General features: G+C 54.0%; 1 protein-coding gene across 1 annotated transcript; it reads right to left on the bottom strand.

Moving 5' to 3' along the window:
- Positions 1–11867: 11867 nt before the first annotated feature.
- Positions 11868–13921, bottom strand: LOC119341759. The gene is made up of 3 exons (XM_037613614.1): positions 12993–13921; positions 12479–12924; positions 11868–12387 (listed from the first exon to the last, which is right to left on the bottom strand). Exons 1-3 carry the CDS (start codon positions 13780–13782, stop codon positions 11965–11967), a joined length of 1659 nt encoding a protein of 552 aa, XP_037469511.1. The 5' UTR covers positions 13783–13921; the 3' UTR covers positions 11868–11964.
- Between the last annotated feature and the right edge of the window lie 2738 nt (positions 13922–16659).

Raw genomic sequence — 16659 nt, 5'->3', positions numbered from 1 at the left:
TGACCGGAACGCGGCCAGACGGTCCAGGTCCAGCCCTGGATACCACGCCTTGACGAATGCCAAGGCCCGGCGCGCTCCCGCCCGGGCCGAGGAACCCTTCCAAGCCTCAAGACGACCAGCTGCGACCTCCAGCCAGTCGGCAGTCTGACTGGCAGTGCGCAGAACCGGCATGTCTAGCCACAGGGCGGCAATGGCCTGGGCGCCGGCACATTGAAGCCGGAGCAGCATCCGATGTGCCGGCGCAGACGAGCCTCGATGCTCAGAAGCTGCTCGTCAAGGGTCCGGGGGGCGTTGGCGGCAATCTCCGCACCATCTGCCCTCCGCGCCTCGCGATCTGCCTCGATGGCTTGAGTGGCCGCGTGCAAGTGGCCAGGGAAGAAGTCTGCCAAGACAAAAAAGAAGCAAGTCAGAATCAGGAGTCGGCCCGACCCACAGTCGGCGGCTCAAAGGAAACCAAGGAACTCACCGTCAACGATGTCCTCAATCTCATGGATGCCGGAGGTCAGCTGCGCCTCCTTGTCGGTCCAGGAGGAGCACTCGCTTTCAAACTCGGCCAGGAGAGCAGCCTCTCTCTTCTCGGCCTCGTCCTGCGCCTTCTTGAGCAGCTCCCTCTGCTCAGACAGCTGCGCAGCCAGCAGGTCGCGCTCCGCGGCAAGCTTGTTGCACTCCTCCCCCTTGGCACGCAAGGCGGTGTTCACCTCGCCCAGCTACTGCTGAAGAGTGGCGTTGGCCTCTAAAGAATAAAAAGGGAAAGACGTTAAGTCGTCAACAAAGAAGGTCGCCGGGAAGATCCGGCCGACTACTCAGCAGTCGGCCCGAATCTCGGGGACTACAGCCCGCGGGTGCGCCAGCGCGCCCCCGCGAAGAAGAAGGAGGATTCACTCCGGCTCTCCGACAAGTCGGCAGTCCGCCTGCCCAGCTCCTCGACGTTGCGGTTGGAGGCAGTGGCGCAGAGGTTGTGATACTCCTGAAACAAGAATTTTAGACAAAGATAAATATTTGGAACTCACTAGATGGAGTTCCGAGCCACCTGCTCAGCAGCCGGCCCAAAACTCGGGGACTACATCCAGTGGGTGCGCTTGCGCGCCCCCACAGAGAGGAACAAGAAAAAACAAAGTCAAAAATGAAAGCATACCCGGACGACTACTCACGACGCCAGATGTGCCTTGGTGCAGGCCTGGATGGCGTCGCCCTCGGCTCGCAGTTTCGCCTGAACATCCAGAAGTGCCTGGTTCAGCGGACCCGTGCCGCCTCCTCACACCCACCCGACGGGCGCGGCACTCGTCGCCTCGGCGTCTGGGATGGCCGAGCTGGCGGCACCGGTCTCCAGGGGGCGTGGCGCCGAAGTCGCCTTCTCAAGGCGGCGGCGCGCTGGCGAGGTGACTTGGAGAAGTAGCCTCGCCTCGGACTCGTCCGCAGTCGGCGGCACCGGCGGGCCCGCTGGCTGTTTACCTCACGCGCTCCCAGACAGCGGCGGAGGCGGTGAAGGCGGCACGGCCGTGTCCGACATGGAGGCCTCGCCGCTTTCCTTCTCCATGACAGGGTGCTCGCCGCCGGCTTCTCCACTCTGCCCCGTGAACTCCGGGGGCGGCGGCGCGGAGTTCAGCGGAACGACAAGTAGCGCCGATTGGCGGCGCGCGGCCTCCTCTGCTCGCCGCCTTGCCGCATCAGCGGCTTCGGCCTCATCCAGCTTCCTCTGTGCGGAAGCTGCCGCCTTCTCGGCCTCCTCCTTCTCCAGGCGGGCGGCTTCGTCCTCGTCGCGCTTCTCCTGCGCGTTCCGCTCCGTCACCTCCCGGAGGTCGGCGGCGGGGTCAATCCACCGAGTAGTGGCGGACGTCTCTGCCGACCCCATGACGGAGGCGGCGGCGACCCTCTCAAAAATAAGGGGAGCCCTGAAGTGAGGAAGGCACGTAAAAAATATGGACAAAATTCACTATAGAAAACAAGACAAAGGCGGAGGCACTTACGCAGAGACCAGTGGCGGCTTCTTCACTTTGTTACGGAAGCGGTTGGCCTTCGCGATCGCCTCTGCCCGCTTGGTCGCGGCGGCCGCCCCCTTGAACTTCTTCGACCGGCCGCCAAGCAAGCTTGGCCCAGCCCGGCGCCTCTTCGCGCCGCCTTGACCATCCAAGCCGGCGGAGGAACTCGCACCCGGATGGCCAACCCTTGGTTGGTGGCGCGGGACGACTTCCCCCTCGGCGTCGTCATCAGGCCAGTCGGCAAAGGTGGCCGATGGCCTGAAGCCTCCTCCTCCTCCTCCTCCTCCTCCGCCTCCTTCGGCGTCGGCCTCCATCGCTGCTGCCCCCAAGTCAGGGTCGTGGACGTCGCTCTCCGCCCGATCGGAGACGAACTGACAGGCCGGGCCCGTGGTGCCGACTGAGGGCCGGATGAGGGGGTTCTGACTCAAGAAAAAACAAAAAGATCAGAAGTCGGATTCGGCTGCAAAAGAAGATAGAAGAAAAAGAAAGACGACTTACAGCAGGCGGGGGGTTGGCGCGCGAGTACGGCTCCTTGCCGAACTGCCAATCCGCCGTGAGACTGCAGTTCGCGATGTAGTTCACCGTGTCCGCCACCTCCGCGTGGGGCATGTCATTGGAGCACATCCGACTCGGGTCTCGGTGGCCGCTCATCTGAGAGATCAGATGAGGTCGGCCTTGGAGCGGGAGGACTCGGCACGCCACGAAGGCAGCCAGCAGGTCGGCCCCCAGTCAGACCCTCCGACTACGTCAGCACTCGGAGTCGCGCGACGACGGCGGCTCCAGCGGGAGTCAGCGTCTTGACTCGGTGGGACCAGCTGGGGAGCCTCCCAGCCGGAGCGCCGGCCTCGTAAGGCGGCAAATTGACCCAGTCGCCGTCTGGGGCGACGTTCTTCATGTAGAAGTACGACCGCTGCCACATTTTCACCGACTTGATCAGCGGAATGGTGGGAAACGGGTTGTCGGCCGTCGATCTCCGCATCGCGATGAAGGCGCCACACTGGGCTGGCACACCGGCGACATGCGTGCCGATCTTGGACTGGAAGAATTCCCCCCACAGCTCGATGGTGGGGAGAACGCCGAGGAAGCCTTCGCACAAGGTGGCGAAGGCAGCCAGCAGCACCACCGTGTTCGGGGTAAGGTGGTGCGGCTGGAGCCCGTGAAACTCCAAGAAGGAGCGAAAGAAGCCGCTCGCCGGCAGCCCCAGGCCGCGCATGAGGTGCGAGCGAAATACGACCCGCTCGCCCTCCTCCAGCGCCGGCGATATTTCCCTTTCCGGCGCGGTGCGGGCTCGCACTAGGCCCACGCCGGGGAGGCGGCGCGTCTTGCAGAGAAACTCGATTTGGTCGTCGTCCACCTCGGAGCCGTCCCATACGCCGCAGCGCACGGCGGGAGGTGCGGCGGCGGAGGAAGAACTCATCGTCGCAAGCGTGGCGTGGCTCGGTGCGGCGGCAGCAAGAGGAAGAAGAAGCAAGAAGAAAGCAAGGGGAGTGGGGGAGATGGGCGCGCGTGCTTCGCCGCCCCCTTCCTCCCGCCTACTTATAGGCTCATGGGCTGGGAAGCCGATGGGGCGGGTGTGGGATTAACTGCGCCCCGGCCCCCACGCCCCCCACGATTTACCACACGGAGTAACTGCGTGCAGTTACGGTGTGGGAAACCCAACCGTCCGCACGGCCGCAACAAATCCGCTCGCGTGTCGAGGCACGGTAGTGGCGGGCCTCGCCTGAGGTCATGTCCCGTCGCGCGCGTGGGTGGGCAGACTAACCCCGCCACGTGGCGCCACGCGACGGACCCGCAACGGGCGGCTGCCCGGAAGCTTATCAGGCACGCTGCCTGGACCCCGTCACGACATTCAAAATCTCTAAGAGGCAAGACGGCTTTCTGCGACTCTGACTCCAGGTAGTCGGCCTGGAGGAAGACGGCGAGCAAAGCCGAGATTCCACCCCCAGAGAGATGAAACTGTTGAGGCTCCCCGACATGTCTCCCGCGGCGCCTCACCAGCTTCGGGGACTACTATCGGAGTAATGGGCCACGGGTAGGCTAACCCCAGCCCCAAAACCTTTCAAAACATCGGGGCAGACTGCGCCCCTCAAGACCCCACGATGAAGAGCCACCTCCTGGGAGTCGGCGGCAACTGCCCCTCACGGCCGAGTCCCAGGGATGACTTCAAGTTAAGCCGACTCTTGGCTGACGACTTCGAGTTAAGCCGACTCTTGGCTGACGGCTTCGAGTTAAGCCGACTCTTGGCTGACGACTTTGAGATGAGCCCACTTTTGGCTGGCGACTCCGAGATAAGACGACTATGGGAGTCGGCCCGCAACTCGAAACCCCCCAGCCTTCGCCTCGATGGACGGGGCGGGGTACGGTCACTGCATGGCCGTCCCTGCCCTGCTTACGAAGGGCTGGCATGGCTACAATGCGCCGTATCGCTGGAGATATCCATCGTGGCACGACACTGTTGACATGCCCGCCCTGACCTCAGCCCCCATGGGCGGCGCACTGTGCCCACGATGGCTTGCCTGTACGGACCGGAGATGGCTGGACCCGCCCGTCAGCGGGGGTACAGAAGACGGCGGGAGCGCCACAAAGACGGACCCGTGGGAGTCGGCCACCCGGAGTCGGGCGGCCCCTCCCACGGGCCCCGCACGCCATTAACCAGACAAGACGGGGAATGGCGACAGTCATCGTCCGCCAGGCAGCGGCACTGTTGCCACGACCCCATGACCGAGCCCGCGTCATTGGAAGCACGGCTACAGTACCAGGCCTGTCGGCGGGCCCCAGCAGTCGGCGGAGAAGACGGCGGCCTGAGAGACAGACGGCTGGGTCCCGCGCCCAGCCGAATTACCATTGTATCCCTGGGGGGCAGGCCTATATAAGCCCTGAAAGATCGTGGATGCGCCTAGAGGGGGGGTGAATAGGCGTTTTAAAATAATTATGGTTTAGGCTTGAACAAATGCGGAATAAACCTAACGGTTAATTTGTCAAGCCCAAAACCTACAACAACTAGGCTCACCTATGTGCACCAACAACTTATGCTAAGCAAGATAAGCAACTATGTGATAGCAAGATATATGACAAAGAACAATATGGCTATCACAAAGTAAAGTGCATAAGTAAAGGGGCTCGGGTAAGAGATAACCGAGACACTCAGAGACGACGATGTATCCCGAAGTTCACACCCTTGCGGATGCTAATCTCCGTTTGGAGCGGTGTGGAGGCACAATGCTCCCCAAGAAGCCACTAGGGCCACCGTAATCTCCTCACGCCCTCGCACAATGCAAGATGCCGTGAATCCACTAAGGGACCCTTGAGGGCGGTCACCGAACCCGTACAAATGGCAACCCTTGGGGGCGGTCACCGAACCCGTACACTGTGGCAACCCTTGGGGGTGGTCACCGGTCCCCGTCAAATTGCTCGGGGCGATCTCCACAACCTAATTGGAGACCCCGACGCTTGCCCGGAGCTTTACACCATAATGATTGAGCTCCGAACACCACCAACCGTCTAGGGCGCCCAAGCACCCAAGAGGAACAAGCTCAAGGGTACCAAGCACCCAAGAGTAATAAGCTTCTCAACTTGTAACTTCCACGTATCACCGTGGAGAACTCAAACCGATGCACCAAATGCAATGGCAAGGGCACACGGAGTGCCCAAGTCCTTCTCTCCCAAATCCCACCAAAGCAACTAATGCTTGGAAGGAAAATGAGAGGAAGAACGAAAGAAGAACATGAAGAACTCCAAGACCTAGATCCAAGGGGTTCCCCTCACTTAGAGGAGAAAGTGATTGGTGGAAACGTGGATCTAGATCTCCTCTCTCTTTTCCCTCAAAAACTAGCAAGAATCCATGGAAGGATTGAGAGTTAGCAAGCTCGAAGAAGGTCAACAATGGGGGAAGAACACGAGCTCAAAGGATAAGGTTCATTGGGGAAGAAGACCCCTTTATATAGTGGGGGGGAACAATCCAACCGTTATCCCACTTACCAGCCCCGCACAGAGCGGTACTACCGCTAGGGAAGGGCGGTACTACCGCTCCGGGCGATACTACCGCTCAACCCAGCGGTACTGCCGCGCTGCCAGGGCCCTGACCCCAGGGCGGTACTACCGCTAGGGAAGAGCGGTACTACCGCTTAGGGCGGTACTACCGCTTAGGGTGGTACTACCGCTCCTAGTACCGCCCTTAGTGCCGCAAAACCCGACACGAAAAACTTCGTTCGAGAATCGAGGCGGAAGTAGCTCAGACGCACAGCGGTACTACGGCCGAAAAGCCCAAGTGGTACTACCGTTTGGAGAGCGGTACTACAGCTGGGGTGCTTCGGCGGTACTACCGCTGTGGACCGCGGTACTACCGCTGGCGCCATCCTCAAGCCACTACCGCGAAAACAAAGCATACTTCCAGGAAACCAGAACTGCCATAACTTCTGCAAATGAGCTCCGAATTGAGCAAACTCAAGCTTGTTTGAAACAAGACAACGAGTAGCATACCCTCCAACATCGAAAACATCATAGAAGATGCAGGGGAGGTATGCTTAGAAAACAAAGGAGTGACACCTCCAACAGAGAAGAACTGGCATACCCTCCAACATCAAAAACATCATAGAAGATGCAAGTGAACTCCGTTTTGGATGAACTCGAGCTTTTCATGAACATGATCAAAAGCTCCAAATATCACAAGGAGAAGAACCAAACAAGAACCAATAAAGATGATGCAAGGATGCAATGGTTTGAGCTCTCTACGAACGATACGATCAAGCAACTCATCGAGAGCCCCCCTTGATAGTACGGCAAACGGTCCTATAACCCGGTCTCCCACAACTACCATGAGACCGGTAAAATAGAAAACCTATCAAGGGCAAACCTTTGCCTTGCACATGGTCCACTTGAGCTAGATGATGACGATCTTTACTCCCTCAAGTTGGACCACCTTTCTTGATTGCGTTGGCGGGATGAAGACTAGTTGATTGCTCCCCCATACTCTACTGTGGGTGAGCCTCTCTTCCGCTCATCTTCACAAGTCCATTGTCACCACAATGGAGGGCAAGCTTCAAGCACTTGATCTCTTCGTGATGCATCACTTGAACTTGCACACCGCAACCTAACCCCACAAAGAACTCTCACGAAGACCATGGGTTAGCACACAAAGCGTAATGGACAATGCTTACCATACCATGGGATCACTTGATCCCTCGGTACATCTTGTGCGCTTTGTGTGTTGAATCTTTCCAACTCTCTTCATTTGGATGATGTCTTGAAGGTGGACATGAATGATCACACAATCTTATTCTTCAAGACATGCTTGTAATAAGCTCAACACTCACATGACCAATCTTTGGATAATTCCTTAATAGCACCTTGGTCAACTCCTAAACTCCTTGAAACCAACACATGGAATTCAAGAAAAGCCTATGGACAGATCCTTCAAATATAACTCAAGACAACCATTAGTCTATAGAGATTGTCATCAATTACCAAAACCAAACATGGGGGCACCGCATGTTCTTTCAAGCCCCCCGGGGCACCCATGCAAGGGGGATAGCTTCTTTAGCATTAGACCCGATCATATAGGAAGGAGGGAGCTAGCCTTGCCCTCTCCTACCTCCAGGAAACAGCTCTAGGAGCAACCTTGTATTCAGTTTGCCATAGTGATCATGCGGAGCCCCCGCAGAGCAGCAGTAGGGGTGTTATCTCCTCGGAGAGCCCTGAAGTTGGGTAAGATCCATCGGCGTGCATGTCTTCGCCTCATCCCGTTTCCAGGCACCGGCGACGTTCTACTCTCTCCCACCATGATAAGCCATCCTTTGGCATATATCGCACCCAACCCCCGACAATGCGCCTTTTTGTGAACAGACGTATGTGTCGAGAAAAAAAATGCACATATAACTGTCGACATTGTCGCTATTTTTTGTCATGGATTCTTCAAGTTGGCGTATTCTTCTTAACTTTTCAAGTTAGGAATGCCATTCTTATCACCAAAAGCATACACTCACCTAGGATTGATTCTCATGCACTCGTCCTTAGACAATTCAAAGAGGTTTTGGTTGACTTCACACATTTTGTGACATTTACAATGTTATGCCCATTCCTTTGTAAGGAATGACGTAGTATTTGTGATTACATATATACAGGATGTAAGCTCCATGTAGAACACGAAATGAAACGGTTGGAAATAAACAAGGACACCACACTTGCTTCTGTTTGTGTTGTCCATGTCTTCTACCTGGTGTTCCAACAAGATGATATTAGTAGAGAATTAATAAATCAAACTCTTAAACTCTTAAGAGTCTTATCATGAGAACTCTCCACAGTGCCTCTAGGTCTTTGAAGAGCTAGCTGTTGATCTAACTATGTGCTAGTTTTAAGTATCCCATGACTAAGGCTTCTTGCACTCAGTCTTTACATTTTCCTCGAACTATAATGGTTCTTGTTGAAGGTCTGCAAATTTTTTAAACAATACAAAGAAAAAAAGTTGTCAACCAATTCCCGACAACTAACTACAACCGGTGTGCAAAACAATGGGTGCAATACAAGTGTTGCATTTTCTCTCATGATTAAGGATGGCAAGCCATTGAAGTCACCTCGCATATTGCTTGCACCAAGGATCATTGGCCTCTAATTCATTAGGAATTGAATTTACATTCTATAATAAAAAGCATCATGGATAGATTTGAGGTACTTAGATTTTGCCTCGTTCACATAAACAAGGCAAAACAAACCTTTATTTAAGTGTTCACATTTGCCAATATGTCGTAATACAATTGCAACTTGTTCTTTACTAATAACATTACTTGACTCAACAGCTAGCAGAAAGATCACACCACTCCTAGGGTTGTGGCTAGGGTCCTCGTGACGCGCGGAGTGGAGGATAAGGGCACCATCATTGATGCGCCTATCGCACTTCCCTCGCTTCACACCGGAGCAAGGGGAGAAAACCCTTGAATAGTGGTAAAAAAACCTACCCGCCTGGGCTGCCAATGTCGCAACCGACGGGTTCACTCCCCCACTATCATCGAACCCAAGATGACTATGTCCGGAACAGGCGGTAGGGGTGGGGCAATGGCCGGTTCACGTGACCCGGTGCATAAGGGGGACATCGCCTGGATTTCCGCCATGAGGTCACTGCGGGATGAGGCGAGGCCAACAACCCACCTATCCTGGATGGCGTTGTGAAGGGGATGGGGTTTGGGGGGGGTGGCACGGCCATGGGTCTGTCATCGAAAAGACCGAAGGGACGGTGAGGGAAAGGGAAGGAGTTTGGTGTGAATGAGCATGGGAGGTGACTAGAGATGGGTAGTTATGAGTTGCCTCATCGCCCCCACGCTTTTAAACGCATGCAGGCGATGAAAACGCGTGGCTTAAGCGAGTGTGGCTTGCCAAAAGAACGGCCGATTCCTCGTTCCCTCCAAGCAACCAAACAAAGTGTCTAGGTCCTGCCGATGTTTGGTTCGCCTGTATTCATATTTATGCAAAAAAAGATCAACCTAGAGGAAGTTACGTATGCTGCAATGTGTATCACAAGAAACTGTACCTACAGAAAGATAGAGCAAGTGCAACAATGCCTAGTGAGCTGGCTATAACAGTGCCAAGGAATGAGAATCCTACATGGAAGAGAGAGAGTGGAGCCGGCGCTTGGGCTATCGCCCGGCTGTAGCACAGCACACTAGAAAAAGAGCTTTGCATGCAGCCTTAACCCAATAGCATGCATGCTTTAAATAAGTATTTCTGGACGGAGGGAGTACTAATTGAGACTGGCCATAGTGGGGGTAACATAACTGGTAACATGCACTTGGAACTAGCAAACATACTTATATGGCACACAAATAAAGAAGAGAGAGAGGGTTAGAGCATGGTTAATAGTATAGCCAACTGCTGGCTATAAGCCATTGCCATGTCATCTATAGCCCATCTTATAGGCAATATGTACAATAGTTGATTAGAAGGGTTTATTACTTTTTTATTATATGACCCACCTTTCACTCTCACAAAGTGCCTAGGAGCACGTGCTAGAGCTGGCTCTCCACCAAGAGCCCCCTTATCTTCTCTCTCCTCTTCTCTTTCCTCCAACTAAGCAAGAATATACTAAGTTATTTCTTATAGCCAGCTGACTCAGCTCTATTGTACTTGCTCTTAGAGTAACATAAGTAGATACCGTATTATGTTAAATGCTACTCCCACCTTTCCGGTTTTTAGGGCTTATCTCAAAATTTTAGTTTTTCCATTTTATAAGGCTCAGTTTGCTTGTTTCCCATCACATGTTCAGATTCCAAGGTGCATTAAATCATTGCATGCAAGTATTAAGAGAAAATTGACCAATGCATGTACTTTATGCATGCATGCATTGCAATTAATGCATTGATAAACATAATTTTTTGAGAAAAAACAAGAGCATTAATTAGGTGCTTTTGCAAACTACAAAAAGTATTCCATCACTCACCATCTACCTTGGTTGGTGAGATTTTTGAATTGAGCCTTATAAACCGGAAAGGAGGGAGTATGCTATTTTGTGTCATGCATGACAATAAATATGATCATCTATGATACTACTATATGATACTATACACTAGTATCGTATGCATGATACTAGTATTTTTTTTGAGAGCACGCGAACGGCGTGCCTTAGCTTTATAGACGAGGAGAAAAATATTTACAAGATATTACATGGCCGTAGGCATTGCCGAAGCGTGCCTGCCAACACCTCCTTATCCACCTAGGCGACTACTCACAAAAGTGAAGGACTCCACTCCCTCTCGCTAGCGCCCAAAGCTGGCGCTCCCTGAAGATGTTCCCTACTAGTTAAATTTCATTACATAGTTCGATCCTACCGAAAACCCTACCATTTCTCTGCTTCCAGATGCTCCAACAAATCAACATGACAAACGAGTCAAAATCCTTCCGTTGAGCCTGTGATATCCTCTTCCTCGAAGCTCCCCACCATTCTTCCACCCTGTCATGGTCATGAGGCAGCAGCTCCAATGGTATCTCAACCTTGGAGAAGCACTGGAACCAGATCTGTCTAGCGTAGACACATTGCGTGAGGATGTGGTCCACCGTGTCTTGCTCCTGATCACATAGAAAGCATGGGGAGATCGTGTCCTGAAGCCCATGACGCACTCGCCTATCCGACGTCCAGACCCTGTACTGGACCGCCAACCACATGAAGAGCTTGCAGGAGAGAGGAGCCCCACTCTTCCAAATAGCATCCGCAAGCTAGAATCTGATCCCACCCTCACACATCATCGCGCACGCGGAGGCCGCGGAGTATGTGCCCGCAGTGTTCCATCTCCAGATCATTCTGTCCTCCTCACCTGAGTGCAGCTCGAAGTTCATGGTGGCCTCGCAGAGCCTGATGAGTTGAGCGAGCCCCTCCGTATCCAGATCTCCATTCACATCATTCATCCAATTATTGAGGTAGAGGTCATCCTTTACCAATCTCTTGTTGATCACTTGAGTTTTAACCTTAGCCACCAACAATGATGCCAGCTCATCCACCATCGAGCCCCTAATCCATCTGTCCTTCCAAAATAGGGCCTTTGAACCATCCCCTACCTGCCAATGAACCATGCTCGAGAAGGCCGCGCTTGCCGCCTTGTCCACCGTCGCCAAAAGGCCTTGCCATAGTCTATTTTCATCATGTCTCTTGAGCCACTCCCACCTCATCCTGAGAGCGATGTCAATGCATGATACTAGTATATGATACTTCCCACTATGACTAGCCTGAAGCCATTCAACAGCGTGTCTAATAGCTGGTCTATTGTACTAGTGGGCTTTTATGATGATTTTAAGTGACACGGCGCAACCGGCTCTATTATTAGCTGGTCTATTGTACTAGTTCTACTACACCCGATTGCGTAGAGGAACAGAGCCCGTAGAATCTTGTTGCAAAAAAGAAAGAGCCCATAGAATCGATCGACCAAATGATTTATTCCTCATGTCTAGCGATGTGCCGAGGAGTCGTCTAGAAATTTCTCAAATTCCAAAAGATCCATCGAGCCACTCAAGCAACACGACCGGCCGGAGCGTGACGGCCTCGCCAGCGCTCGTACGCCTCCAGCGCGTGCTCTGCGCGCCGCCGCACGCGCTCCTCGGGCCCCAGCAGCTGCTGCACCGCCGCCGCCTCGTCCGCGGCCCGCTTCAGCGCGGCGAGCTCGGCCCCCTTCTTCACCGCCTCCGCCGTCGCCGCGGCGAGCTCGGCCTGCGCCTCCCCAGCCCGCTTCGCCACGGCAGCGTCGCCTTTGGCCTTCTCCAGCTCGTCCCTCGCCTTTGCCTGCTCCTCCTCTGCCGCCTGCTTCGCCGCTGCGAGCTCGGCCTTTGCCTCCTCCAGCTGCTCCCGCAGCGCCGCGGCCTTGCGCTCCCTGCCAGCAAGCTTCTCCTCCAGCTCCAGCGCGTGGCGGAAGGAGAACGACGCGTAGTTCGCGGCCTGAAAACAATCAACGCGATCGATCCGACTCCGGTCAAGCACCTACCGGCTACCGATGGAACGATTCGCCGAAGAATTCGGTCTGGCATACCTGCAGAATCGCAGCGTAGGTCGACTTGACGACCTCGGAAGGCGCGTTCGCCGCGAACGCGCGCTCCAGCGGCGGCGCGACGGCGCCCTGGAGCAGCTCACGTGCAGCCACCCAGTCCGCGCTATCTCCGTCGTGCCTGCTGGGAATGTGCTGTGACTTCCCGGAGAAGCCCGGCGGTGGCGACCACACGCTGGAAAGCGGCGTGTTCAGCGCCGAAAGAGGCGGAACCTCCTCCTTGCCCCTAGCTTCCTCCCGAATCCTCTTCTTCGCCGGCGCTTGCGCGGCCGCCTTGGCCGCAAACACTTCCTCCAGACCCCTCTTCTCCCCGCACAAAGCTGCGTTGCTGCCCGGCTCGGCTTTCACGGCCGACGCTGACGCCGATGCTTGCGCGGCCGCCTTCTCCGCGAGCATAACCTTTATCATGTCGTGGACAGCGGGATCCATGCCTAGCACAAAACAGAAGTTCAGGGCTCGACGAAACAGGGGCATCAGAGGGATTTTGATGTTCAGATACCTTTGGAACTGGGAGTAGTAGGAGTAGATGGCGGCGGCGGCGGCGGCGGGGATGCAGTGGTCGCTATCATGGCGGCGGCAAGGTTGCTGCTGCTGAGATATGTCCTGAGATCAACGGCGGCGCCCCCGTAAACGCGCAGCAACTTGGCCGCCGATTTGTTTTCCTGAGCGGTGAGCACCGGCTTCATGAGTGCGCTCTTGGACGGCTCGACCCACTCCACGGCGCAAGGCCACGGATCCGGCGAAGAGAGGAAGAAGAACTCGCGCTTCCAGTCCTTGATAGCAATGGAGGTCGGGTTGGGCATCCCCGTGAAGCGCAAGCCGGAGCCCTCCCTGGGTCGGAAAAAGTACCAGCCTTTTCTGTGCTTGTGGTTGAGGACGGACAGCAGGAAGAAATGCCGGAACACCGCGAGGTACCGCGGCACGCCGGCGGAGCGGCAGAGCGCGAGGAAGCCGGCCATCATGCGCCACCCGTTGGGCGTGAGCTGGGCCGGCGCGAGGCCGAAGTGGGCGAGCGCCTCGAGGAAGAAGCCGTGCAGAGGGACGCGCATCCCGGCCTCCAGCGCGCGCGCGTACACGCAGATGGCCCCCGGCGGCGGCGTCGAGTTCGCGCGCAGGTCGCCGGCGGGGAGCGCGGTGAACCCCTCGGGGACGCCGTGCTCCCGGCAGAGCGCGTCGATCTCTCCCTGAGTGTCCAGGATCGAGGCGAAGCCCTCGGCGCCCGTGGTCCTGGACGGCACGGCGGCGGTGCCGACGCCGTGGCCCGGGTTGGCGGAGGGGGAGGAAGGCATGGTGATGTTTGTCTTCCTCGAGCTCGTCCCCTGCTATAGCTGTCCTGTCCTCTCATCCAAGCCCGTCAAGTCAAACTGCAGGGTTCCCTCAAAAAAAAAAAAAAATCAAACTGCAGGGGCAACTGCGTGTCGGGAAAGGACCCTTGTTGTAGCCAGCTACGCTCAGAGGTGTTTTACTACACCTGTGTTCCTGTTGGTTGGCTCATGTAAGGTGGGTGGGCGCGGTCATGTGAATTTCGCGCAGAACCGATCGATACCGAGCGCGGCCAAATTTCGTTTTTTGACCCTTTCTGCTAACAATTTTAGGATCTAACCCCGTTTGAAAATGTTTCGGGATCTGACCTTTTTGCCTACCGCCAGGGACGTTGGCGGTAGGTTTGCACGCCCTACCGTCATCGGCTCTGGCGGTAGGCCCCTTGACGGCGACTTACGGCCGTCTGCGCGTGTTGACGTGGAAAAGGGCCTAATGTCATGGGTTCTGGCGGTAGGGTCCTGTGTGGTGGATAAGGTGGGGAGGGGCTGGTTTGTGGGCCCCACCATCACTCTTCTTCCCCACTCACTTTCTTCCCCGTGCTCAGCCCCTCTCCCCCCTCACAACCCCTCAGATCCCTTCCATTTGCTTGAGATTTCACCGGTGGATCCGGAGCATTTTCATCACCCAAGGTACCTTCTTCATTTTCCCTCCTTTTGATTGGTTGAGATCTTTGTTTTGTGTGGATTTGGTCAATTTATTGCAAACCCTAGGTGTTGATCTTGTTATGTGCATTTATGATACATTTATGATGGATTTATGATGCATTTATGGCTAGGGTTAGTGTTAGTGTTAGTGTTAGGGTTAGGGTTATGGTGGTTATGTTGGGGGGTTAGGGTTATAGTGGTTATTTTGGGGGTTATGGTTAGGGTTAGGGTTAATGGTTAGGTTAACTTGATTATGAATAGCAATTACTTGTCCAATTTGTGCAAAATTTAGTTAATTTCTCCATTTGAGTTGGTTGGATGACATATATGGATTGATATATTGTTTCCAATTTATTAGATGCATAATCTCGTAAATGTTCATTATTTGGACAAGACGGCATTTATGCTTGGAAATGACGATGAAGGGGAAGGGGCTATGGTTTTTGACACAAGTCCAAGCTTTGATGATCTTGTAGTTAAAGTGAGAAGCGTGTTACATTGGAATAACCCAAATGATGAGGTTAAGCTTATTGGGAGGTATGACGTTGGATTGGGAGTAAAGTCCCGATTAAAGAGTATGCCCATCACCTCCCGATTGCATTGGAATGTGTACAAGGAAAAAGTAGACGCATCACAAGACAAGTCTCTTGAGATCTTTGCCACAAAGGTTGATCCTCCTCCTCCCTTGCAAATTGATCTCAACCGCAATGCATCCTCCCCAGTACATGATGATAGTGTCGAGGTGTATATCCCCAATTGTTCTAGCCAACCACCAAGTAGCCAACCCAATGAAGATCATATCAATGCTAGCGCCATAGTACTCCGTCATGATGCTATTCCTCGTGTTGAAGAAGATGCTAGTGGTCATGTTGATGATGATGCTATTGTTGCTCAAGAGGATGCTTACGCGGAGAATGAAGAGATTCATTACAATCCAATTGGTAACTTGGATGTCATTGTGCGGCAACAAGACATGGACCGTACCCTCCCTTATAACCGTATGTGTGGGTATAACTCGGATGACGAGGGTCCGGAGAAAGAATTGGATGAGGATGGGTTGACTGCGCAAGAAACTGAAATCTACAAGAAAGTGACCGGCAAGGAGAGAGGGTTGCCGTTGTTTAGGGATGTGAGTCTTGCGGACAATGCCGTTGTTGACGGTGGGCTGAGATTCGGGTTTTCTGAGCCAACACTGTGCCCCAAATTCAGTGATCCTCGGCCAGAAAATGAGGATGAGAATGCATATTTGAAGAAAGGCATCAAGTTTGGTTCTTTGGTAGAGTTCAAGATATAGTTGTGTGACTATGCCATTAGGAACCATAGGTCGTTTGCTGTTGGTCATTCAAATCAAAAAGTTCGGTACACAGTCAAATGTGATCAAGAAGGTTGCAAATGGATGGTCCGTGGTAGAAAAATCAAAGAAACCGGGCAATGGGTGTTGAAGAGTCATGTTGGCACTCACACGTGCATACCCCCGGACAAGGCAGATCGAAGCAAAGGACACCGTCAACTCACGTCTGAGTATTTAGGATACAAATTGTTGAATCCAATAGCACATGACCCAACCGTGAAGGTCAAGTTTCTCATGTCTTCGATTGAGGAACTATTCGGATACCCGGTCAAGTATGGGAAGGCATGGATGGCGAAGGCAAACACTATTAGGATGTTGCATGGTGATTATGAGGCCGCATATAACATTCTGCCCAACATGTTGGCAGCCATTGCTCATAGAAACCCGGGAATGCGCCCTCGGGTGGAGTCAACTGACGGTGTGTTTCGTCGTTCCTTCTGGAGCTTTGGACAATGCATTGAGGCATTCACGTTTTGTCGCCCGGTCTTATCTATAGATGGTACATTCTTGACTGGCAAATACAAGGGAGCACTGATGGTGGCGATGGCCCACTCTTCAAATGATAACGTGTTGCCGGTGGCATTTGCCTTGGTGCCTTTGAAGCACAATGATAATTGGGAGTGGTTCATGGGGCATGTGAGAACCAAGGTTATAAGGGGGGCTAAGCTTCTGTGACGATAAAGACAAGAACATTGGCGGTAAGGGGGACCCTACCGCCATAGCCTCTAGCGGTAGGTTACAGGACCCTGCCGCTAGGGACCATGGCTGTAGGGGGGCTTGTTCGGGAATGTAGCAATAATTCAAAATTTTCTATGCATCACCAAGATCAATCTATGGAGATTCTAGCA

The sequence above is a fragment of the Triticum dicoccoides genome, chromosome 7B, assembly GCF_002162155.2.
Source record: "Triticum dicoccoides isolate Atlit2015 ecotype Zavitan chromosome 7B, WEW_v2.0, whole genome shotgun sequence".
NCBI classification, from domain to species: Eukaryota; Viridiplantae; Streptophyta; class Magnoliopsida; order Poales; family Poaceae; genus Triticum; species Triticum dicoccoides.
The sequence above is the reverse complement of the archived record's forward strand: the minus strand, read 5'-3'. Positions and strand labels throughout refer to the sequence as shown.